Below are 27,588 nucleotides of genomic sequence, written 5' to 3' on the forward strand. Positions count from 1 at the left end.
ATGGGTTATAAATTACGCATTAATAATTAAGGGCACTGAAAAGAGAGGGAGATAAAAAGACTGACCAAAACAAGTTATTAATGCAATAAAGAGATACAGTCACAGACAAGTCCATGGTAGTGGGAGAGATGATCTGTGGTGTTCCATCGCTGAGGTAGGGTTAGGAATGTGAAGGCTGGTTCAAGAACCTGATGGTTATTGGAAAGTAGCTGTTCCTGAAGCTGTGGGACTTCAGGCTTCTGTACTTCCTGCTCAACAATAGCAGAGAGGAGAGGGGATGACCCGGACTGTGGGGATATGGAGCAGAAGTCAAAGTGAATGGGACCAAGTTTGAGGCTGATACTGTGAATAGACAGTGAAGTCCTGAGTGTGGGTTGAAATTCATCTTTAAAAAAATAACAGGACAGGAGAAAGGATCACGAATGGAGTTTAAGGGGGTTGTAAATTTTACAATATTCAGGGGAGTACATGGGGCCAGTTGAACTAGGAGCAAGCATCTGCTCAGGAATGGAGAACAGGTATTGCCCAGAGCTGGAATTGTTCAGTGAGTATCATGGACTGAGCAGGTCTTCCAGCTGGCCTGTTTTGAATTTTTTTGAGACAATTAAATACCAGAGTCTCACGGTGATATACACAGGGGGAAGTGAACACTCCCTTGTAACACATTAATCTTGGAATATAGTCAACCTTATCTGTAATGGGTTACATTGTGAAGAAGTGAGACATGAGTGGTTCTGCAGATGCTGGAAATCTAGAGCAACACACATAAAACCAAAAGAAGCTGCAGAGGGTTGTAAATTTAGTCAGCTCCTACATTAGCTCCCACTTGGTCACAATGGTTCTCTCAAATGATGCTATATCTTAGTTTGGAGAAAATCAGAAGTCGCACCTTTGAACCTTTATTTGATTTTGAGAAAAGATGGGGCTCATTTGCTCATTATTATCATTTGAGTTAATTGATATAATTTTTCCACGATCTAATTGTAAATTCTTTTAGTATATTTTCTTTTCTTGCTGGCGGTTTGATGTTTATTTTTAGAAGCTTTTTGTATGACACATGGCCCCCGGGTTGTACACCTAATGGGTTCTGTTTTTTTTTCTCACTTTCCTGCTTAGTAGGTTTTCTTTGTTATCACAAAATTTTGTTTTCAATCTTTAAGAAGATTTTTTTTTGAGGCATTGTAAGTGTTGTTACTTTGATGTACTCATGTTATTTTTCCTATATATATACAATAAAAAGATTTGAAAAGAAAAAAAAAGAAAATTTAGTCAGCTCCATCTTGGGTACTAGCCTAAGTACCCAGAACATCTTCAACGAGCAGTGTCTCAGAAAGGCAGCGTCCATTATTAAGGGCCTCCAGCACCCAGGACATGCCCTTTTCTCACTGTAACCATCAGGTAGGAGATACAGAAGCCTGAAGGCACACACTCAGCGATTCAGGAACAGCTTCTTCCCCTCTGCCATCCGATTCCTAAATGGACATTGAACCCGTGAACACTACCTCACTTTTTTAATATATAGTATTTCTGTTTTTTGCACAATTTTTAATCTATTCAATATGCATATACTGTATAAAGTATACTGAATAAAATGTATTTATTAATTTTTTTTTCTATATTATGTAGTGCATTGAACTGCTGCTATTAAGTTAACAAATTTCACGTCACATGCTGGTGATAATAAACCTGATTCTGATTCTGATTCTGAAATGCTGGGAGAAATAAGCAGGTTAGGCAGGGAAATATAGTTGTTGTTTCAGGCCAAAACACTTCATGGGGATCATAGATGCTGCCTGACATGCTGAGTTCCTCCAGCATGAGGGGGCTCTGTAAGTCCAGGATTCAAGGATGGAGTTTAAAATTCAGATGTCAAAATCTGATAGAAGATGTTGGCAAAAATTCTGTAGTAGAGGGAGATTGTACTCTGGAACTAGAACAATTGGTATTTAGACAAGTTTAAAAGAATTAAGATTATTTGTTTTTAGGAAAGGTGTTTCAGGATTATTAATTGCAGAATTTCAGTGTGAAATGATAACTGGTTTGGAAGGGCGGTTAGTTCATGAATATGATTCTAGGAATGAAAGGCTTATCATATGAGGACTGTTTGATGGCTTTGAGCCTGTACTGGCTGGAATTTGGGGGGGAATTCATTGAAACCTATCGAATGTTGAAAGGCCGAGGTGGAGAGGATGTTTCCTATAGTTTGGGAGTTCAGGACCAGAGGGCACAACCTCAGAATAGAAGGACAACCATTTGGAACGGAGATGGAGGAGGAATTTCTTTAGCCAGAGGGTGGTGAATCTATGGAATGCATTGCCACGGGTGGCTGTGGAGGCCACGTCGTTGGGTGTATTTAAGGTGGAGGTGGATAGGTCCTTGACAAATCAAGGTGTGAAAGTTACGGGGAGAAGGCAGAAGAATGGGGTTGACAGAGAAATGGATCGACCATGATCAAATGGTAGAACAGGCTCGATGGGCCGAATTGCCTTTGTCTTATGGTCCTACATCTATGGTTGAACAACAAATATTCTCTTCCCCATATACTGTTGTATTACTATGTGATGTTCCTCTTTCTGTCTCCAGAGGGCCTTTCCTTGTGGCCTTGGGCCGTTCCTGGCACCCTGAGGAGTTTAACTGCACTTACTGCAAGACCTCACTGGCTGATACTGGCTTTGTGGAGGAGCAGAACAATATTTACTGTGAGCGATGCTACGAGCAATTCTTTGCTCCAAACTGTGCCAAGTGTAACACAAAGATCATGGGGGTAAGTGCGATTCATGGCCGCAGTATTATTGGGAAGCAGCAGGGGGCAGCCGAGAGAGGAACGGGACACTGGTTTGCAGTTCGGAGAGTTCACTGAGCCACTCGCATCCTGTGATCACATCTATGGGAAACGGTCCTGACTGCACCGTAACTCTGTCCCTGAAAAATCAACTTGTTTATATTTCATCCATGTTTAAAAGGAAGATAACAATGTATGTAAGCTGGTATCAGGGGCAGAGACTGTGGGTGATTAAACCCTTCACCCACTGATGCAAATATTGCCAGTCTAAAGCACCAGCTCAGTTCCTCTTCTCGCAGACACTGCCTCGCCTGCTGAAGGTCTCCTTCATTTTCTGAAATTATTACACACCTTTGATATCCCTTTGCTTGTAATATTTCCTTGATGACGGACATATTTCACTGCCCACCTGGCGCAGTGCAGGAACCATCCTCCAGCACCCGACAGACCTCCTCTTCCTCTCGCCAGTCACTAGCTTAGGCATGTGGAATTTGCCCGTGTTGTCCTGGTAGCTCCTGACTTGCTGCTGTGGGTGCAGGGGGTGGTTTAGTGCCTTGGCGTGCTCTCACCCTTGCCCGCCTCGAGGCACTAAGTTTCTTCCTATAGCAGACCTTGCAGGTATCCATGAGATAAAGCAGGAACACTGAGGTTCTAACAACACTCCAAGAACTTATCATGGCAGCTGCCTGTTCTGCAAAGCACTGAATAATCCTGAAGCACCACAGGATCTCTTGGTTGCTCATTAAGGATTTTATGTGTACTTAGAATATGTCACCGGTAAATCCTTAGCAAAGAGACGGACCCATCAGCTAAGCCTTGATACAGTTTCACTTTGGAGAGCAGAGACAGATTCAGACTTGCCACAGCTGTGGAGTTTCAGTGCTGGACACCCATCATGATGGGCTGGGACAGTGAGTGCAGCCGGTTTAAGTAACCCACAACTCATGAGAAGTACGTAACTGTCTTTACTCAATCTCTCTGTCTACCCTCAGGAAGAATCAGAGTATGTGATCAGCACTGGGAAACTGATTCACCCCTCACCATCTTGTCCAAAAGTCTTCACTGTGATTTCCATTCTGCTAATAAAATGGCCTGGTCCCCCCCCCCAATCATCCAACCCTTCAATCTGCTTTAAATAGTTTTATAATTTACATTCAAACTATGCAGTTTGACTCTCTGTTGAACCTGACAGCTTCATAAAGGCCAGTTTTCATGTCAAGCTGTTGGTTCTATTTTTCTCTGATCTAGAATCTAATGTGAACTATACTTCCTCTAGGGCACTATTATTCCCCAAAGGGGGAATGCTTGCACTGGGGTAAAATATTTTGGATGTGATCCTTGTGGAGATGCATTACTCTTTGGTTTGCTGATTGCTTTGTTCCCGGTTGCAGGAAGTGATGCATGCCTTGCGACAGACCTGGCATACCACCTGCTTTGTCTGCGCCGCCTGTGGGACATCTTTCGGGAACAGTCTCTTCCATATGGAAGATGGAGAGCCCTATTGCGAAAAAGGTACAGCGCACTCCAAGGTCTACTGGTAACATGGAAGTGACATTAAAACACTGATCTCTTTTCCCATTACAATTTCCCTCTACCGTCAGCGGTAACTCGTGCTGAGGTTTGGCATCAAGCCCTATCCTTGCAAACTTCCACTTCAGTTTCATTTGGAAGGTAGCGAGAATATTTCCCTCCACAAGCTCTGAATGCCTGGATAGAGTCCTGTGTAGAGAGATCTGCTTTCCATAACTGTTCTTTGAATGACAAGTGACCATGTGGTTTACGGAAAGAATTTTTGCAAGTTTATTTAAGACCCAGACTGACAGTTTAGTTCAAGCACGTGTTAACAGTCATCAGAGTGAAGGACTAAGGGTGCTGCTTTTTTGGATTTGTCTATTATTAAGTGACTAATACCTGTAAGTGAGTCATAAGAACGAAGGAAATGTGCTAATTTACATATATCAAATCCTGTGAATGGTATTTGGCAAAGAACATGTTTTAATTTTGTTGCAGACAACAGATACAAACTAATTCCCAACAGGACTTCTTTCAAACTATAGTACTATGCAAAAGTCCTAGGTACATGTAAAAAAAAATTCTGTAAAGCGAAGCTGCTTTCAAAAGTAATGAAATGAAAAATTTCTAAATGTCAAAAATAATTTGAAAACAGCAGAAAAATGAAATCAAATGAATATTTCATGTGACCACCCTTTGCCTTTAAAACTGCATCAATTCACTGTCGTGCAGTTTTAGCAGAAAATCTGCTGGTAGTTGTTCCAAGCATCTTGGAGAACTTGTCACAGTTCTTCTGAAGACTTTGGCTGTCACTTGCTTCTGTCTCTCCAGGCAATCCCATCCTCATTGATATTGAGATCAGGGCTCTGTGGAGGCCATACCATCTGAAACCATATAAAAAAATCTAGAGTGCCTTAGACCTACACAGTACTGTGTTTCCTCAGCTCCCTGGTATAACCACAGTAAATGGAGGACTGAAGTTATAAGAACAGGTGGGATGGGTTGTGTGTATTCTACTGGAGTGTAGAAGGCTGTGGGTTGACTTTATAGGAGTTTATAAAATGGACAGAATATAGAGTCAAACTTTTTCCCAGGGCAGAGTAGTCTAGAACTAAAGGACACAGGATTAAAATAAGAGGGTGAAAATGTGAAAATATGAAGAAGACTAGAGGGGTAAGTGTTTCACTTAAGGGTTAATATCTGGAAAGAACTGCCAGAGGCAATGTTGGAAGCAGATACAATTACATATTTTAAAGGGCATGATGGATGTGTGGAACGGAAAGGAGTGGAGGAATACAGGCCTAACGCAGGCAGATGGGATTAATATAGGTAAGCATAGTCAGCATGACAAGATGAGCCAACTAGACCTGTTTCTGTGCTGATGATACTGAAGAATGCTGATGTGGGCTGGGTAATCATCAGCACTTCCCAATACAAGAAAGCCTGAAACGGCAAAGTCTTGTGAATCTAACAAACCTTCCTTCAGTCCTGCCGAAGGGTTTCAGCCTGAAACGTCGACTGTACTTCTTTCCAAAGATGCTGCCTGGCCTTCTGAGTCTCCAGATTTTGTGTATGAACCTCCCTTCAGTCATCAATTGCCCATTTGAAGCACAGATGTCGTCTGTCCTGTACGAAGTCTCTCTGACCAATGTGATCATTTTATATATATATGGCTCCTTAATTAACTCTCCTTCTGGCCTTTTGTGCATTTCCAAACAGTATTGTTTTCTGTTTCTGTATTAATTTCCTGAATTTAGTTTTCATGGCAAGCATGAGATAATACCACGATCCCAACTGTTCACTGTACTTGCTCGGGTTGCTAAATACCAAACCCATTCAAGCTCCTTCACCTCTGTCTTGCTCCTCATTCTTTGTACTGTTGTCTCTTCTCCCCACTGGCATCTTGTTGATCAGTTTTCAATTCTCTTTTCATCCCTGTTCCCTCTTCTTGACTATGTGTTTGAGGCACATGCCCACCTTCTAGAATTCTTGGTGCTCCATAACAAGTTTCTGAGTTACTTTAGAAACCTGTAGGAGAGGATAAAAACTAACCTCTTGCTGATGTTGTGCCCTTTATATTTCCCTCATCTCCATTCAGCTTTCCCCCCACTGTAAACCCCACTACCTCAAGAAATGCAGGTGAGCAAAAACCAGAATTTCCCACTGTTTCACTTAAACTCAGACTTTCTCCAGCTTTCCTGCCCAGCAGGTCGGCTGGTTGATGGGGCTCCCTGGTAAGTAGAGAAGTTCAAGGTTGATTAAGATTCATCACGGGCAGGGAGGAGGGAGAGTGGTTCTAGGGGTCAATGATTCTTCTTATTTCCCCTTTATCTAACAGTTTTCTTGGGTCTATATTACCTGGCCCTTTCCTGGGTCAGCTCGGTAGTGTAGTGGTAAACGCAACACTTTACCGTACAGGCGACCTTGGTTCAATTCCCACCAATGTCTGTACCTTTTCCCCGTGGCCACGTGTGTTCCCACTGGGTGCTCCAGTTTCCTCCCACAGATGAACCTGTTTGTGGGTTCATTGGTCATTGTAAGTTGTCTCGTGATTAAATAGGTGGGTTGCTGGGCAGCGCAGCTCGAAGGGCCAGAAGGGTCTATTCTGTGCTGCATCTCAATAAAATAAAAAATGAAAATATTCAGTTCCTTCCTGCTTCACCAGTGTGAATTCAGAAGTTATACCTCACTTCAAACACTTGGAGAGACATTTAAAGTTCTTCATAATACACTTCTGATTAAGGATTAACTTTATTCACTACATACATCTTCATGTTTTAGGTATTTGCTGTGGTGTGTTGGCATGACATGCAACAAAAAGCAACATTCACAATTATAAAGTATTAAATAAAAAATAAAGTTGGAGGCTAAAAGTATGGATATGGAATAAAATGTGCATAAATACATGAATGTTGTTGAGTGCCGTTGAGTTGTTGTTGACTCATGGCAGCCCTACGGATGGTGCAGTTGTCTGTAGGGTTTTCAAGGCAAGATACGGAAGTAGATTGCCTGGCCTTTCTTCCGGACAGGTACTGCTGCTGCCCAGATTGGGAGGACCCGGCCAGATTCAAACTCAGGACCATCTGCTTCGTAGTCCAGTGCTGATGCCACACTGGACTTACCAGCCTGTATTTACGATGTAAATGCAATTATAGAAAATGGTTTAAAGTGTTTACAGTGGAATTGTTGATCAAATTAACTGCCTGTTGAAAAAAAAATGAAGATGGTATGAGGTTTTTGTTTGAATAGCTCTGTAATGCTCATATAATACATTTCTCTTTCCACACAAGTTCACATTTTGATGAGCTAGCAAATCCATTTGTTGCAAAGATGAAGTTGAATGGAAGTGGCCGCTTTTACCAGGTACTGTTGCCACACAGTTTGGTGAAATTTGAACAGACTATCTCTAGTACATGAGACCTGCTTGGTCTCTTAGAGGGAGTGCCTCCATTGCCCTACAGTGAAGTTGCTTATGAAGGCACAACATGAACTAACACAAGATCTATTGTTTTACCTTCTGGATTACAAGTGACCTTGGCAGAGGTGCAAGAACATGTTAGGGAGTTTGCCAAGCTCAACACAGTACATAGAGCCAGCTCTCTATTAACTGAAGCATACTTTTGTTCTCTTGTTTCCTGTGTCCTTTATTTAAAATGTTTATTTGCCTTGTTTTTCATTTTCTTTTATCCTTGCGGACATACCCAGAAGTGAAAGACTTTTGTCCTTTTCCTAGATTACATTGCCCTCTTCAGCACTAAGTGCCATGGCTGTGACTTCCCCGTGGAGGCTGGAGACAAGTTCATTGAAGCTCTGGGATATACCTGGCACGATACCTGCTTCGTCTGCGCTGTACGTATGAAGTAACAACCACTGGAAACAAAGACATTTATTCAAAAGATTGTTAAGAAAATAAGGCACCGAAAATGGAGCCTTTGCCTCACAGTGCCAGAGACCTGGGGTCAGCCCTTGTCTTGGGTGGTGTCTGTGTGGAGTTTGCACACCCTCCCTGTGACTGGCTGGGTTTCCCCCGGGTGCTCTGGTTTCGTCCCACATCCCAATGATGTGTGCTTCAGTAGGTTAATTGGCTGTACCTTGCCCCTGGTGTGTGGGTGAGTGGTAGAATCTCGGAGACGTTAATGGCAATGTGGAGAGGATAAAATCATGGGACTAACATGCGATCAGTGTCAGTGGCCTCCAAGAGGACGACCACCTTGTGTTTGGGTTTGGAGGCTTGTTCCTCAATGACCCGGGGAGCTATGCTGACTGGTGTCAGGGCTCTTTGCTTCGTCTCTCGGTAGGGCCACCCACGTCAGACAGGTCAAAAGGTAGAGGCCGGACTAAGAGTAGTCCAGCAGTCCAGCAGGTCTGGGAGTCAGCTCAGAGCTAACAACCCTGACGGGTAAAACAAACTTGTGGTGGAAACAGCAATGAAGAATCTGAGTACAATGGTATTCCTGAGTCTCCACCTGGAACCTGCATGACTGCCAGCAGTGAAAACCGAGAGAAAGTTCTGAACAGCGCCAGAGATGGAGGACCTTCATTGCTGTCCTAAACGCCAGCAGCATAACGACGGTTGGTAGGCAGTGTCAGCGGCAGGGATATGGTCAGTTTGATCGTGAAGTCTCCTCTATTTTTTTTGTGCAACTGTGAGAACAGTGTACTGGCTCTGCCTACAGACCCTGGTACACCCCCAGAGTTTGTTGTCTACAACCACAACTCTGAGGAACAGAACATGTTGAAAAATAATTATAACACCTTGTTTATATGCTGCAGCATTTTCTGTTTGCATTTTAGATTTCCAACGTCTGCAGGCTTTTATTATAAACAGGATGTTCTTATTTTCTGACCTTCCCAATGATGAACAAAATGCTAAACTGATACTGTTCCAACTCACAGCAGACACAGAAGTGAAAGGAATTTGTTTAAACATTGCTGACAAGAAATTCATCCCAGTCAGAAGCACTGAGCACACATTTGGTGATACCATTTACTGCCCTCCATTTCCGAAGTTCAGTTCTGCAGAACCATAATCCCGGAAGCAGAGTGAACATGTTGTTGCTGCTATTTAGTGTGTTTATGTAAATTCCATGTCTACAAACAGGGCCCTTATTTCTGTGGAGCTTACTGAGAGGAAGTGGGAGTTTGTTTTACCTGTGTTTTTTTTAATTTGTATGACAATTAGTCCATTCCTTTAGTATTAGGTTTGTAGGTTAGGATACAGGCAGAAGGTTTACACACTCAGCTGGGTGTGTCTTACACCTGAGCCTGAGTGTGACAGGCTAAGAGGGTGGAAGAGCTTCCCTATGAGTAGAGATGGAAGACTGAAATATCTTGAGAGCTTTGCTGGCATCCTGGTAGGTCCCGGGCCCGGGACTTCCCCCTGGACAAGCAATGCTGTCCACAGTTGGGAAGGTGTGCTCTGCCTGACGCTGCTGGGTGCACCAGTTGTATCTGTACCTCGGCACTGATAAAGTATCTGTAACTCGGGTTTGTGTGTTGTCCTACACTGGTTAAACTTTGATCCACTGATGTTGTCGTTTGCCTTTCCTCAGGTGTGCCATATGAACCTCGAGGGTCAGCCATTTTATTCCAAAAAGGACAAGCCACTCTGCAAGAAGCATGCTCACGCCATTAATGTTTAAACATCAGGGACCATCAAAGGAAAGATCCTGGCAGAGAGAGCACGGCTCTTCCAACCAACAGAACCAACAACTTCCTTTTAAGTCTTTTTATTCTTTTTTTTGTTGTTTTAATGATGTTTCGAATAATTTACCTGAGGTTGTGCGTGGCTGAAAGAAATTAGTTGCTGGGTGGGATGTACAGTCAGAATGGTATCATCCCACTATGCGTATTCACTACTAACAAAACACATTGCACATGACTAGAAAGTTTACAGAGATAAGCTTGATGAATGCTATTCCTCTGATCCTGATCTGATGGCTATTTTTACTCAAAGCCAGCAGGTTTCCAATTCAGTGATAGTGTCTGCACCTGCGTTAAATAACCATCATTCAGACTGCATCTGCACTAACTGTGTTCAATGGCCTAGTCCTGTCCTTTTTTATAAGTGCCCTGCCAGGCTCCTGGATTTAATTTGATAGTCGTTGGTTTTCGGTGTCTTGTTTGAGTCTGTACAGGGATTCATGGAACTGCCCTAGCTGAGCACTAACCATGTTTCCAATGGCTTTTCTTGTTTAGATACTCTAAGATAACTGCCTAAGGAGTAAAACCCTTCCTGTGGGTATGTATGATGGCTGGTCTCCCAGTGCTGTCCACAATTTCATGCCTGCTCAGCATGGGGATGAGGAGGGAGGCTTTTCATTTTTGCAGTGTGGAGCCGACCACACACGATTCCTTCAGTGCTGTGATCTCTGATTCCATATTTATGTTTAAATAGTTACCTAAAGCCTTAAAACAAGCCTGGGCAGGCCGGCCCTCTTTTGCAAAGCAACCGGAAAGTTCCACAAATCTTACTGGCAATTACTGTTAGTGCTGCTGATATTTTTTTTTCTGCTGCAATTTTCCAAAAATTGGCAGAACCAAGTTTAAGTGCAAATTACACTGAACTCACAAGTCTCCTCAATCTTTTGTGCACCTATAAGAATGTGGTCCTGCCGACAAACCTGGGTATGTTCTCAGAGTGAATGTACCACAACTGGAAGTCTCTGCTGAGTATACTCTCTTGCAGAAATGCAACAGGAGGCAGTGATTAAATTGGCTGTTTCAGATGAGAGGACACAATTAATGCCTATAACTTAACAATGTGGTCATTTTAAACTTACTAAGAAAGTGTTGCTGTCTAATAATATCAGCATATGGTTCATTTTTAATGTTACTTTAAAATGGAATTACTTTCAGCTAATGGATGAGATACTCTGATTAAAAATGCTTATTTTTAGAGCCATGTCAGTGAAACAGTTCCAAGCTATCATACTTACATGAAAAGGATATATTGTAAGGGAACTCATGATATTACATTTTAACCTACCTGACTGCTCTGCTTCACGGTAGGATTTGTGTATGGTGATAAGGAAACAAATTTAGGCAGAAATGTGAACTGGATGCAGTTTATGCTTCAATTGTCAATTCAGCCCAAGTTCTACCATAGCTTTTATTAGGGATTTATTTTTCCATGAGCTAACATTGTCCACATATGCCTATTTTGAGCTGGACAAGTAGGAGAGAATTACAATTAGTTAACTCTCTTAATGCTTCTCAAATGGGGTAGCTTTGATTGGGCCATTTTCTATTCAGATCTGACTTGGCTTTCTGAAGGCTAGTCACATATAGCTATGTGGAAATGAAATATTATTAGTTTGCGCATCCACTTGTGTGTTACTTAATCACATATGGTATTATGAGAAATTATGGTAGTTAGATATTTCTTATTATTTATTGAATAACAGTGACATTAAGCAGTAAGATTTTATCCCTTTTTAATTCTTATTGTAAGTTAATCACTTGTGGTGTTGCCTGGTTTAAATAAAAAGTGTCTTGGGTTCTGATGTACAGCTACATCATGTTCCCCACTCAGTCAACCTCAGTAACTGCACCCCCAAATACCACAGTAGATAATTTTTTTCCTGTGACAACAGGGTCATATTCCCCTTCGTATCCTCCTCCCATAGGGCTCGCTTTATTTCAGCTACAGAAACAGAGAAGGATTGATGCACAGAATGAGGACACGTGGTGCTTTGCATCTTCATTTTTAATATTTGCAGAAACATTCAGGTTATTTTTGCTTCTTCCCAGCAAACAGAACGTGACTGCCGAAGAGCTTATCATAAAATTAGTCTGGGCATTTCGCTCATCTGCTGCTTATTAAACACAGAGTTTAAAAAGGGAGGAACAGAAGGAAGTACTTTAGATTTAATTGGCAATTGTAACGGATGAGCAAGGACCAAGGAGAGATTATCGAACAATCTTTGAATCAGAATACAAGAAACATCAAAAGAATGCATCTGTGAGATACGTATGTGCTAAAAGTTATCATCATCATCATTCTGTGCCATGGTGTATGACGTGGGTGATCATGGTCTATGACCATGATTATTCTTGGCAAACTTTTCTACAGAAGTGGTTTGCCATTACCGCCTTCTGGGCAGCGTCTTCACAGGGCAGGTGACCCCAGCCAGTATCAATACTCTTCATTCAGCGGTTGTCTTCCTGGCATCAGTGGTCGCATAACCAGGACTTACAATGTGCACCAGCTGCTCATACGACCATCCACCATCCACTCCCATGGTTTCACGTGACTCCGATCAGCAGGCTAAGCAGGTACTACACCTTGCCCAAGTGTGACCTGCAGGGAAGGTGCACCTTACAGCTCCTTTGGTAGAGACGTATGTCCACCCCACCACCCTAGTCCTAAAAGTAGACACTGCTTGAGGATCTTGATCTTTATTGACCTTGGTCAGGCTCCCAAGCCAAGCATGGATGGATAAAAAGACAGGGTTATTTTAATTTAACCAATGAACTTCCACAGCACTGGAAGGCTGGTGTTTTTATATGCTGAAGTTATGCATTAGAGGTGATTTCTGCATGACCTGGGGCACTGTGGCAGGTGTCTCCTCTTTGGGGAAATGGCACCCCGATTGTGATTCATGCTGACACGGGTGTCATTTCCTCATCGTATTTCACCCATGTGATGATGCCAACATTGTGCACGTCACACATTTCTTGTTGATCTCCGACCTTTGTTGCTTACTCTTTGTATAACAGTGAGCATCACAAAAAGGGCCAGGAACTATGTGAAGAAGGACCCTGAGGGAAGATGCACTTTATTGTTGCTGAGTTTCCCAAATTTATTTATAGTGCTTTCCTTTAACAGACGATCTAAAGAAATTTTTATATTTAGATCCTACAAACTGAGGCACTGGTAATCACAGCATAGGGTTGATTAGGCCACCATACAAGGCATGAGAGACCCTAATGCTCAGATTACTCAGCACAGAATGCCTTAGGTCCACCTACATGATGCTGATGGGAGGGTCTGGTGTGAGATCTATGGAATAAGTGGTTACATGTTGATAACTCTGTCAGATTCCAAACTGAGACATGTACACCAGGGACCAGATGTTGAGATGAACTGATAACACAAGTTTGAAGCTCAAGATAATAGTAGGAAGCTATAAAGAACAAGGAGATGAGTTGGGGTGCAAAATGGTCAGGAGCAAGAGTGGGATAAAGAGGGTGTGAGAGAGGAGACCTTCGGGAATGATCAGTAGTGTGGGGGTTAAGAGACAACAGATCTTAAAATTAAACAAATGGTGCTGTGGAACATAAAAGTGATGTTGCCTAACTTCAGGAGAAACAGTATAAATCAATTGAAACACTCCTGCATAGGAAATTGTACAGAATGAGCTCCTGAAGATCTGTCTCATTGTACAGCAGTAGTCTACAGACATGTGCGCAAAATGTGACGGATATGAAGTTAACTACCATAAGAATACTTTGCCTGATTAGTTATATAATCCTTTGAAGGTTTAGGCTATCTATTATCTTCTTTATTATCATCCCCCCAACAGATCAGCCAAGCTTTTAATTCCTCTAACATCTGTGCAACCCTCATCCATTCACCTATCATTGAAGCTGCTGCCTGCTGGAGTTCTCCTTGGAGATTCCCTCAAGCCTTCTGCTTCTCCCTCACCCCTCCCCCCACTCTTCACACTTGTTTGTTCAATTAAGGCTTTCCTTAAAACTTGTTTGACCAAGATCCTACTGACCCTCCTACTTTGTCTTGGTTTTTTTATTTTGACTCCACTTCCTGTTAAGGGCTGGGATTTAAAACTTGGTTTAAAAAAAAGAGTACAAATGCAAATTGTCCCCAAATTGGACAACTTTTAGTTGGACTGCAAATATTGTACTTTGTATTTAATTTTTCTGTGTTGATCCCTGATACCTTCTCCCATACCAAGACTTCTCTATCCCTGGATCCCAACTGTTCACCATCCACTCCAACTTTGATTCTTTCACCTGCTCCACCATTATTCAATGATGCACAATATTTTTTCTGTTATCTATTACTGAATTTCTCAGTGGCACACCCAGGGACCAGACATTTGGTGCCCTACACCTGTTTTACTTTCATCGTGAAATCACTGTAATGGATGGAAAAAATGTTCAGAACGAGATCCAGAAAAAATTAATGACCAGATCATTTGTTTCTGATGGAGCTAATTATGCAAAGAACAAGAACTTCAGGATGTATATTGTATACATTTCTCTGATATGAAGTGAACCTATTGAACTATGAAAGGCATTGCAGTCAGAGGCCTGTGAGAACACCCTACTCTAATTAGAATGATTTCAAGCTCAGTGAGCTAAATGTCAAGTATTTACTGAGTTCACCTCTGGCAATCAGCATTGAAAAAGATCTAGCATTGATAAACAACTATAAAAGATGTGCTCATAACTGAAATATTCCCAGTTCAAAAATACTGCCGTGCTGATTCCAGTCAGAAGCATCTAGGCAGGAGATCCCTTGTTGTGTTGGAAGCAAGGCAAATCTTCCAGAGGCTCTCTTGAAGAAAGAAAGACTGAAATAATTCGAACTTTAAATGGTTACAGCAACAAAAGGCCACAAAAACTAAATTAGGAACCTAAACGAATTACCATTATGCACAGAGGGTGCTAGAGTATCAAATATTTTAATCTGAATGATTTGTATATTCCCTGTCAAACATTACTCTTAAGCACTGAATTTTTTTGGATTATGAGAACACTCAGTCCTCTTTTATTGTCATTTAGAAATGCATACATGCATTAAGAAATGATACAATGTTTCTCTGGAGTGATATCACAGAAAACAGGACAAACCAAAGACTAACACTGACAGAATCACATAATTATAACATATAGTTACAGCAGTGCAAAGCAATACCATAATTTGATGAAGAACAAACCATGGGCACGGTAAAAAGAAGTCTCAAAGTCCCCGAGTTGATTGACTCCCAAGTCCCCAATAGCAGGCGGCAAAAGGGAGAAATTCCCTGCCATAAACCTCCAGGCACCGTCAACTTGCCAGTGCCTTGGAAGCAGCCGACACTGAGTCCATCTGTCGGAAAGCTTTGAGCCTCCGACCAGCCCCTCCGATACAGCCTCCCGAGCGCCATCCTCTGCCAAGCGCCTTTGACCTCGCCTTGGCCACTGAAACAAGCAAAGCCAAGGATTCAGGGCCTTCTGCTCCGGAGATTCCAGTTACCACACAGTAGAAGCGGCAGCGAAGCGGGCATTTCAGAAGTTTTCCAGGTGTTCCTCCGTACTCTCACGTCCGTCTCCATCAAATCGGAATTGTGCACGGTCCCCTACTTGACAGATTACAGATATCAATCACCGGAGAGGCCACGCGTGCTGCCGTCGCGCCGCCATCTTCTCCTCCTCTTCTTCTCCACTATCTTTTGTCTTTGATTCATGTGACAGGGAAAGAGGGTAACACGATTCTGTGGGAAACAGGGTTTGTATTAATCTCATCAGATAGAAAGAGAGAGTAACCAGAAAATGAAACCAACTCTTTCCTTGTAACAATCATCCTCATGAGAAATATAAAGGAAAAGGGGAAGTGTGCTTCTGTTATTAACCTCACACATGATAGGTTCATCTCTTGTAAGGAGATTTTTGTCGATACATTGCCTGGAAAAAACTCAAGAAGGGTAAAGAGATAGCAAAGGAGATTCAATCAGAAGTGTGTAAATCTTCCTCCCACTTTTTCCTCTCTGTGCTAGATTGTGCAGTACATTAATCACGAAGAGGCCAGAACCTTGAATTTTACATGAACTAAATATTATGAGCTTTTTTCTTATTTTGATGTACGACTGAAATATCTAAGTTTGAGATTGCTGCTATTGAATTCTCTGCATCCAGCTGCATGATGCATTTGAATTTTAAGCTTCCAATATTTATTTGCCCTACAAATACAGTAGGAAAGAAAATTACAACTGCTTAAACAATATTTTTAAATGTCACCTGAACTAGCATGTTATTTGTTGTCTGGTTTATGAGAAAAGTTTCTCCTGCTGTAGTTGCTGAACAATTGGAAAAAGCAAGGAAACGTAGGGGCTTGATCTCTCAGCAACCTTCTCTTCAAGCCCAGCTCTCTGCTGTGAGCTACAGATTGCAGAATTTATTCAATACAAGTCACTACTTGGGAGGGTCTGGAATTGCATGTGGGCCAGACCAAGGATGTTATTTTCCTCTCCTGAAGGACAGTAATAAACTGGATGGCTCTAACAACAATTGTTAGGTTTGCGGTCATCAGTACTTGGATCAGCTGATTTTCCAAATTTAATTTGTTCCTCGGGTGAGATTGGAACCCAGGTCCCTGGATGGTTGTTCCAGGTCTCGGGATTACTCGTCTGGCAATTTAGCAATGATGCCAGTGTCATAGTCAAGACAATACTGAAACAGGTGAATGTGCAATTTGATCCTGGAAATCCTTGGTACAGATTGAGTCATTTGTGAAGTGATAGTGGCAGTTTAATGATGCCTCGATATGTGGCCCTGACACTGGCACTTGTCACAGCTTCTGACCACCTGTCATTTGGCCATGAACTTGGCAAACTACGTGGACTAATAGATTTGATTTTAGCCTTTAGTTACTCAGGCCATCTGCTTTATAGCCTGTGATAGAATCTAACCATCTTTCAGGGGTGTTGTGTGGGAAATCCATGCACCTTTATCCTTCTGTCCCCCCCTTCCTAATTCCATCCTGCCTCGCCCCCATAGCATCTCTGTTACCCAGAATCTCATCCTGTTTGACCACAACATTTCCCGTGGGTCTGCATCCGAATTCTGCTGCAGATCAAGTTTTAACACTGCTTAGAAAGAGTAAAGCATAGGACAATGTGCTGTTAACAATACACATCAAAATGTAATAAATGTGGAAGAAATGTGATTTCTATACATTTAATTAGTCTCCCTCCAAAACTAATTTTCCTTCAAAACCTAGTCTCTAGCTTTCAGCATCAACAAAATGACTCTAATGTTATTTTGTTTTGCAAAGTACTTTTTATATGAAAAATGATAACTAATGGAAAGAACTTGCAGTCTAGAGTGCCTTCCACAACTTAAGGATAACTGAAAGCTTAGCAAGGAATAAAATACTGTACTTTTAAAATGTGTATCTGTTGAAAGATAAAGAAGTGGCCAACTTGCATACAGCAAACTCCCACAGCAAACTACCAATGAGGTAACTGACAAACCTGACGACCATGTTAACGATAGGATTAAAAAAAAGTTTCATTCAAAGACACAATTTCCGACAAGACTGTACTTGCTCAGTACTGCACTGCAGAAGCCGCTTCAGTAACGTGCTCCTAAATAGTGCTCACACTCGTAACGTTTTGCCTCAGTTGTGTGAGCCTTACCATTGAGCTGAAGCTGACAACATTAGATAAGATTCTGACTGTTCGACAGAATAGACTTTACTGAAAGATGTAGAGATGTTTGCTAATGAGGGACAATAATATTGTTAGCTTTACACACAAACATCAGACTAATCATAGCACGTAAAATGCAGAAGTCCTTTGCGAGCTGCAATGTTCAAAAAATTTTGTTTTAAGATGCTGGAAAGTAGCATTTATTCGTAATGAGATAAAAGTTTATGATGGTATTAAATATTATTTACAGATGTGATGTTTGATAGGAGCTTTACTTTTGACTTTTTCGTTCCAAGTTTTACCTGTTAGGAATTATACCCTTAAGGTATAGTTGTCTGTGAACAATCTTCTCAGAATACACAGCAGGCTAGGACTTGGAATTTGTACATGATCTGAAAGGTAACGTATAGTAACACTATCATTAAGTTTGGGTTGCAGAAAATTGCACAGCTCAGTAAGTATGTTTGTAGAAGCTGACGCTAATTGATATGATTTGCATAATGTTTTGTGCCTTGCACCGGGAAAACACCTGCAATTTTCCAGGACTGATCACAATTCATTGCAAGTTCCCAGTGCAGCTTGTGCCGGCCGGGCATGAAAGGACTGCCAAAAAGGAACTGGAAAACTGCAGGCATCGACAACTTTGAAATGCTCCAGGTAGCATTTAAAGAAACACAGCCACTTTGATTTTTTTCAAATAGGATAACAAAATATTATTTGACAGAGGACATAAAGCTATAAATATAACAAAAAATGTACTTTTCATTCATTTAGGAGATAAGAAGTGTCTCATTTCAGACAACATCCCTACTCATCTTTTACCAATCACCTGCTGCCAAGCTGTTCCCTTTCTCCCCTACATAGTGAGCATGCCCAATAGAAAATGCAGGAAATGACAACAAAGATCAGTATTGTTAGTCAGACCCATGTGAGTTAGAAACAGATCTGAAAGGAGATGGTAAGCCTATCCAGAAGATTGCCCAAGTAGTCACAGGCCAAAGTCAAACTGGTCACACTTATATTTAGAGTTAATGTCATGACCATACCACACACAGTAGAATACGAATTAGAACGAATACGTTTGGCACCATTCATCTAAAATTATGACATTCACTGCATGATGCAAGATCATAGAACAGCACAGCAGAGTACCAGTTCTCCAGCCCACAATGCAGTGCCAATCTTTTAACCTACCCTATGACCAATCTAACCCTTTTAACCTACCCTCCGACCAATCTAACCCTTGCTCTCCACATACCCCTTCATTTTCCTAGCATCCATGTGCCTATCCTAGATTATCTTAAATGTCCCTAATATATCTCCTTCTACCACTACCCCTGGCAGCCCATTCCATGCACCCACCACTCTCTGTCTAAAAACTCCTAACACTGACATCCCTCCCCTCCCCCAATTCTTTCTTCCAATCACTATAAAATTATGCTTTTCCAGCCTGGAGGAAAAAAGTCTCAGGCTGTCCACTTGACCTATGCCTCTTATCATCTTGTTACACTTCTATCAAGTCACTTTCATCTTTCTTTGCTCCAAAGAGGAAAACCCTAGCCCACTCAACCATCCTCACAAAACATGCTCTCTAATCCAGGCAGCATCCTGATAGGTCTCTTCTGCTCCCTTTCTAAAACTTCTACATCAATGCAAAATGAGTCAACCAGAATTGAACACAATATTCCAAGTGTGGTCTACCAGGATTTTATAGAGCTGCTACTTTACCACACAGTTCTTGAACTGAGTTCCCCCCCCCCCAACTAATGAAGGCCAAAACACCACAGGCCTTGTATACAACCTTATCAACTTGTGTGGCAACTTTAAGGGATCTATGGGTGTGGGCCCCAAGAACCCGCTGTCCTTCCACACTGCTAAGAATCTTGTCATTGGCCATGTATTCTGCCCTCCAATTTGACCTTCCACTTCACTTCAGTTGTTGAACTACATCTGCCTCTTCTCTGTCCAGCTCTCAGATCATCTGCTGACTCTGTGGGTAGGTTACCGTGGATAGGTTACAGGATGCCATCTCAATGACTCCTCTGCTCTGGTCTGGGAAATGAGCTCCAGATATCTTAGGCAGCCTGGTTAAACAATCATTGCCTTCAGCGGGAATATGGATCTGGAAATTCCTCAAGGACTGAAAGTGCAATCAGCTGAATTTATCATGGAATCATTCCAGCACATAAATGGGCCTTTGTGACTCATGTTGACTGGGATGCCTGTCTACACTAATCCCTTTTGTGTGCATTAGGCTCTTATTCTTCAACTTTCTTCCTATCTTAAGTACTTGCTCAAACAACCTTTAAACATTGAAGTTGCATCTGGAATGGCAGCTCATTCAGATAACTGCCATTCTCCATGTGGGTAAACAACCCTCAGATCTCACTTAAACTCATCCCCTCTCACCTTAAACCTGTGCCCTTTAGTTCTAAATTCCCCTGTCCAAGGGGATAAAAAAGATTCCGGCTATGACCCTGATAATTTTATAAACCTCCATAATGTCGATATGCAGGCTCATGTGTTCCAGTGAGATGATCCCACCCCATCCAATCTCCTGTTATAACTACAGACCTATATTCCAGGCGACAAACAGGTAAATCTTTTCTGCACACTCTCTACAGGGTAGCATAGTATCCAGGGCTGTACACACAGTTCTCTAAGTAACTTGATGGAGGTGCCACATCAGTTCCATTAATGACCTCAAAGAACAGTATTAAATCAAGTGAAAAGGCCCAAGATAACATGTGTTGTAGGCCTGACATGTAAGAATGCACAAAGAAGTGCTGACAGATGGGATCAAACAGGCAGTAAGTAGATCGTTGTGAAGTGGGGAGGGAGGGGGGAGTTTCAGAAAGGGATAAGATCAGTGGTGTTTGAAGGGGCAGAGTTAGCAGTGACTAGAAGGCTTTTTGGAATACTGAGGGAAATGATATTGGACACTGACAAGTAAAGGTACTGAGGGGATGGGGATGTAATGGCAGAGTGTAATTACATATGCACACTTTTGGAAAGCAGAGATGGATGAGTTTTAAGTCATGATCAGTTGGTGACAGTGGATTGGATACACAAAATTAGGTCAAGCTGGTCAGCATTTTCAGATGGCATATTATCTAATAATGCTGGGAATCCAAATCCTTTTCTGGAAACAGAAAAGTTCAGACAAGTGACTGACCTCAGTGGACATGCATTCATGAAATGTCAACTGAGTACTTCCTGACCCAGCACCTTCAAAGATCTGTTCCACTTTGGGTTGCCAGGGTATAATAGGTGCCCTCATTCTTCTGGTCAGCCTCTTCAGTTTTTGGCAAGTCTTCTTTAACCTCCTAGTAAATAAACGTGTCAATACAGGCTTACTGATTAAGTTTGACTTGCTAACTGCCACAGGATTTTTCATCTTAACAGATCTCTCCTTTAGATATTTTTCAATGTCTTCAAAAAAAAAATTGGCAAAGCTTCTGTACCATTGAAAGTGAGTCCACTGTCTGTGGGAACAGTTCAGTGATGGGTCAAGTGAAGTTAAGAGCCGTATGGTTGAGGGATAATAACTTCCTGAACCTGGAGAGGGTCCTGAGGCTCCTGCACCACCTTCTTGATGGAAGCAGTGAGAAGAGAGCGTGGTGGTGGAGGTCCCTGATGAGGGATACTGCTTTCCTGCAACAGTACTCCATGTAAATGTACTCAGTGGTGGGGAGGGCTTTACCATTGATGGACTTTGTGGTATCCAATACTTGTAGGATTTTCCAATCAAGGGCATTGGTGTTTCCACACCAGGCCATAATGCAACCAGTCAATATATTCTCTACCACACATTTATAGAAGTTTGTCAAAGTTTTAGATGACATGGTGAGTCTTCACAGACTTCTAAGGAAGTAGAAGTATTGCTATGCTTTCTTTGTAATTGTACTTACATTCTGGGTCCAGGACAGATCTTCTGAAATGATAACATTAAAGGATTTAAAGATGACCCTCTCCACCTCTAATTCCCCCTATGAGGATTGGCTTATGGACCTCTGCTTTCCTTCTCCTGAAGTCAATAATCAGCCCTTTGATCTTGCTGACATTGAGTGACATGTTGTTGTTATGGCACCACTCAGCCAGATTTTCAATCTCCCTCCTATATACTGATTCATCACCACCTTTGCTTTGGCCTGTGACAGTGGAGATGTTGCCAATCTGAACCAACAGGGGTCTGCAAGTGAGGAAATCGAGGATCCAATTGCATGAGGAGGTTTGAGGCCAAGGTCTTGAAGCTTATTGATTAGATTTGAGGGTTGTAGCTTTTGGCTAGTCAACGGTAGTGAACCTGTGACATGTACCCAAGATTGCACGCAAAAAAATATGTTGGCAAGTGGCATACAATGCCACCTCTAGATTTTTAAAGTCCCTCACACAATAAAGATAAACAATGGTTATCTTAACTGCCAGATGAAGCAGTGAATGATATCTTACACCCCAAGTAGTGAGATGTTTTTACAGGATGGTTAGCTAGATGGTTACAAGAACATAGGATGCCGGATGGTATGTTTTGAAATCCTCACAGACTTGATGTAGACATTGGTATTTGAATAGTAAACAGTCACAATAACAAATCTATATAGAAATGTCATTTTTATTTGTTTTTTAGATTAATATTTTTAAAATGCCTAATTAATTTCAATCTCTTACAATTTTATTAATAGCAAAACAATGAATACAAGTAAATAAACAACAGGACTCATCCTTTTTCTTTAAGAGTTCAGAATTATTGTTGGTAATTCATTAGTCAGCGATAATCTCTGCTCAAAATTACCATGGCACACAAGAGAATGTTTGAAAGGATTATTGCAAATTTGGACACATGCTCTCAAAAAATGATTGCCAACCCTGGGCTGGACTAATCTTTATAAGACTGAAAGGTCTGGTGTAAATTTCTATTGGATACCCAAATTTCTATTGAATCTGCTCAGCTATTCCAGTAACCATTCTGCATCTCTTCCATCTTGTGCCTTAGGGCTTAGTATTAAAATTATTAATTTGGATTTTTTAAAAATTTGTTTCTAAGACCCAACTTACCAGGAATCTGGTAGTTCTGACAGTTTTTTTGTTCATTCAAATATAGCTATTATTCACAAACTATTATAAGAAATAACCAAGCTAATTTTGTTGACTTTCTGCACCAACAAAGGGAAAACATATAACCCTAGAATTCAATTTCATTAAGGTATTTCTGTCAGAGTTAAGTATTGTGTAATCACTTCTAAAGTAAAAAGCAATTATTTCTTGACTTTCTGACTATTTAGTGAGGCACTTCTTGGAATGATATTCCATTATAACCTGATGGGATTTCTCTATTGGGATATAAAATTGTGTCATTCACATGCAATGTATCTTTTGGAACATTGTAGGGGCACCTGGACCATGTTGTCCTGGATTGTCTGTTGTTGGGCACTCTTGGGACAATGTTGACTCACAAGAGACGGCAGATACTGGAATTTGGAGCAATAAACAAGCTGTTGGAGGAACCCAGTGGGTTGAGCAGCATCTAAGTGAGGAAATGAATTGTTGATGTTTTGGGTCGACACCTTGCATCATTACAAAATATTGAGCGTCATCTGTAAGGTGAAAGGAATTGCCAAACAACTGATTGTTTGTCGCTAGCACATAGTTGAACATATAGATAATGGCAATAACTCTCGATGAAACACTTGTGAAGTAGGGGTGTAAAGCAACTTTATCCTTTGAATATCTGTACATCTGTCAAGTTGAAATGCTAATTCGATGGATATTAAGACTATAAGATATAGGAGTAGAATTCTTCCTCATGTAGGAGTAGAATTAGGCCATTTCGCCCATCAAGATGGCTCCACCATTTTGTCATGGCTGATCCATTTTCCCTCTCAGCCCCAATCACCTGTCTTCTTCCCATATCTCTTCATGCCCTGACTGATCAAGAATCTATCAACCTCTGCCTTAAGTATACCTAGTGACTTGACCTTCACAGCTACCTGTACCAACAAATTCCACAGATTCACCACTCTCTGGCTAAAGAAATTCCTCCTCATCTCCATTCAAAATGGACGTCCCTCTCTTCTGAGGCTACGTCCTCTGGTCTTAGACTCTCCCACGATAGGAATCATTTAATGAACCAAAAACTGAAGGCTTAGCACAGGGAAGTGGCCGTGAGGTAAAATATCAGCCAAGGTTTTATTGAGTGGTGGAATAGGCACTATGGACCAATTGGTCCTCTCCTGTTTCTTCTGTTATTAAGCAAACTGCAGTAATGTTGAGCAGAAGCTTCCAGTTTAACAGTCCTTTAGATGGTTAATATTTATTGTACAGAGAATTCCATGTAAACAACAGTATGAAATGCATATTGACTCTAGATGGCAGAGGCTGAGCAGCCACTTTCAAGTAACACAAGCATCAAATTTACTTAGTTTCTTTTATTAGTCATCAGTTAATAGTTATTATTTACATACAGTCAAAAGAGGCAAAACAGAAGAACCCTGGCATCACGGTGTAAGGCTACTTTCACTGGAAGAAAAGCAACTTTTTAACCAAATGTTATTAATACTTCAATTTTATTAATACATAAAATTTAAGAGACTGTTTGTATTGTGGTTACCTCACAGAAAGACCAGTTTTAGAGAGAGTACTTATCAATACAGGAAATCCATTCAAAATGACATTGTCTTACTTATACCTTTTTAGCCATCAAATTGTTTTGTTACACCTCTAAAATAAACTAGTATTCTCAATAGAGGACGGAGGAAGACAGACAAAAGTCAATCAGATCAAGACAATGCCCACATTAGGTTTGATTTGCTCATCAATAAAGTCTGATTTTGTGAGATAACATTCATGTTTTATATCTACATCGCTGCTGTGACATGTAAAAATGGAAACGAAATAGCTATACTATGTTTTCTGCAGAAAACTAATGACTTAACTTTTGTCTTTAAATATAACGTAACAATTTGAAATTATACATCCAATAACAGGTTAAGATTAGAATAAGCTCCTAATAGATTTGTCTATTCACATATTTTACCTTGTGACTGTAATAATTGCAGATTAACAAATCTAGTATGTATTTTCTTTCATGATGTTGGACAATTACTTCCCTGGGGCCATTCTTGAATTTATCATTGGGAAAATACAAAATTCAGCATATTGTGAAAAGATCATTATTTTTTAAATATGATAGATTTGTAATTTAATTATCCAATCTGTTTGCTTTGTTTGGTACCAAAAAAGCCAAAAACAGTGAACTGGATCTTTTGGTGCGTCTGATTTATTTCTTCTGCATACAGAACATTTGATTTTTGCACATTTTACTTATCCAATCTACTTTGCTTTGCTTGTTACCAAAAAAAAAAGTCAAAAACGGTGAACTGGATCTCTTGGTGCGTCTGATCTATTTCTTCTGCAGACAGAACATTTAATTTTTGCACATTTTACAGCAAAGACCTTTAACAGCTTCAACTTATAGTTGTGAAAAAAGATGAACAAATGTGTAAACGGGATGTGAACTGCCTAAAGGTCATTTAATTTTGTTTCTTCTCTTTTTTTTTAAGCTAAAAATGTGTGCCAAATTGAAGCTATAGGAATGTTTCTCAGTCTATATTTTATGGCATGAGATTGGAGTGAGTGCTACTGATGCTGTTGCTTTCATACAACTGCAAAAATAACTACTTTATGAGCATGTGGCATTAATTAGGATGGTACTGCCTTCTACCATGGGTGATTAATTTGAGTTTTATTTTTAGAGTGCTGGTTGATAAATTAGAATACCAAATGTATCATTGGACACACAGAAGTTTAAATTGTGCTATGGGTTTTTAAATATGTTTGGTTTTATATATGAAATCATGCAATATGCCCATGCTGTTGCAAAAACAGTTCTTTAAAGATGGAATTTAGGCTGATTTTGCGAACACAATTTGTATGTAATTTAGATTGTTCCCTGTACCTAAAAGTTCCAAGCTTTCAGTCCTGTAGAACATCTGGACTGCAATGAATGGCTGGAGGCCAAAGGGTTTGTTATTATTTTCAACTTTGCATGACATTGAATGCATGAAAGATGTGTCTCTGACATTGTATGAATAAAAAATAAATTTACTTGGAGTTGGTATTATGTTTTGTTGTCAGGGTAACTGAATGAATAACTATAAACTGCAATCAGTCACGTAACCTTGTTCAGATATTCAAAAAATACCATTGCACAGGTCTGTAACTACATTTTTGATATCAAAATGCAGGTACTACTATTACATTGAATAGCAAAATTTTGTTTTGTGTTTTGGAATCACAATCTGCAGTTAAGATGAGCAAAAATTGACACCAATGGACTCTGGCAATAACAACTATCTATAATAAGGTACATGAACAATATCCCTACTCTGGCCTCTTAACTTTTCTCCTCACCTGAATATCTCCTCTCCGTGGTGCTCCCCCTTCTTCCCTTTTTCCCATGTTCCATTGTCCTCTGCTATCAGATTCTTTCTTCTCCAGCTCTTTATCCTTCTTACCCACCTGGCTTTACCTATCATCTTCTAGCTAGTCCTCCTTCTTCTCCCTCCACCTCTTTATTCTGGCATCTTCCTTCTTCCTTTCCAGTCCTGAAGTGGGGTATCGGCTCAAAATGTCAACTGCTTATTCATTTCCATAGATTTTGCCTGATCTGCTGAATTCCTCCAGCATTTTGTGTGTGTTGTAGTATCCAATATTCTATTAAGGTAAGAGGAATGGGAAATAAATGAAGGATCAGCATTTGTTTGCAGGAGTGACTCGAGGAACTTTTTGTAAGATCATAAGACATAGGTCCAAAGTTAGCCCATTCAGTTCATTGAGTCTGTTCTGTCATTCCGTCATGGCTGATTTATTATCGCCTTCAACCCTATTCTCCTGTCTTCTCCCTATAAACAGAGACACCCTTACTAATCAAGAATTTATCGATCTCTGCTTCAAGTGTACGTAATGACTTGGCTTCCACGGCCATCCATAGCAATGAATTCCACAGATTTACCACCCTCTGGCTAAAAAAATCAAGATGAGAATAGCTCTGATATACTGTATACTCTATTACTTTCAAGGTGTTTTCACAGAAAGTATGACCTTTAAACCTTTTGTGTTTTTCATTTTCACATGAATCCTTCTGTGCTTGGAGTCTGCACTCTGATATTCCTGGAGTCTGTTGTGTATCATAATTTCCTTGAACTTCATATTGTAATCTTTTATATCAATGAAATCTATGTTCTCAAGTTCTTTTTTTCTATTCCAAAGTTTCACGTGTGACCTTATTCCTTGGTGTCTGTATATTGCCTTGTGTATGTCCTTGGAATCTATGATGGTCATCCTCAAATGCCTGTCTTTCACCCCCCCCCACAAAGTTATTAATTAATGGAATGTGATTGTCAGCATGTATTGTTCATCCTAATTATTCATATAAATGTGTGGTGACCATACTCTTGTAACACAATTTATTAGCGATTTCCAGAACTTTAAGCCAACAACAATGAAGAAATGTCAATTTCCAAATAAGGAGATGTAAAGACAACTCTAGTGTATTCCTTTTGGTAGACATGGAGGGTTTGGGATGTACACTGTATTAGCCTTGCTAAGTTATTGCAGTGCATCTTTCACCAGGTGATAAATTTCATTGGCAAAGTCCTTTGTGTGGAAAGGATGTTTCCTGTAGTGAGTGAGTCTAAGACCAGAGGGCACAGCCTCAGAATACAAGGACATATAATACAGTTGTACAGGGCCCTGGTGAGACCACACCTGGAGTATTGTGTACAGTTATGGTCTCCAAATTTGAGGAAGGACATTCTAGCTATTGAGGGAGTGCAGCGTAGGTTCATGAGGTTAATTCCCGGGATGGCGGGACTGTCACATGTCGAAAGATTGGAGCAACTGGGGTTGTGTACACTGGAG

At 40.8% G+C, this 27,588-nt stretch overlaps 1 protein-coding gene across 5 annotated transcripts in view; it reads left to right on the plus strand.

Annotated features, from left to right (window-relative positions):
* The window catches only part of LOC140212042 (LIM domain-binding protein 3-like), a 178,416-nt gene extending 152,632 nt beyond the window's left edge, over positions 1-25,784 (plus strand). For all 5 annotated transcript variants that reach the window (XM_072282480.1, XM_072282481.1, XM_072282484.1 and 2 more), the window contains 4 exons: positions 2,584-2,764; positions 4,174-4,294; positions 8,028-8,143; positions 9,847-25,784. In XM_072282480.1, the coding sequence (XP_072138581.1) occupies positions 2,584-2,764; positions 4,174-4,294; positions 8,028-8,143; positions 9,847-9,936 (508 nt within the window). In that variant the 3' untranslated portion in view covers positions 9,937-25,784. The remainder of the gene's footprint in view (positions 1-2,583; positions 2,765-4,173; positions 4,295-8,027; positions 8,144-9,846) is intronic.
* The last annotated feature ends 1,804 nt before the right edge of the window (positions 25,785-27,588 follow it).

This window comes from Mobula birostris, chromosome 18 (assembly GCF_030028105.1).
Source record: "Mobula birostris isolate sMobBir1 chromosome 18, sMobBir1.hap1, whole genome shotgun sequence".
Lineage (NCBI taxonomy): Eukaryota > Metazoa > Chordata > Chondrichthyes > Myliobatiformes > Myliobatidae > Mobula > Mobula birostris.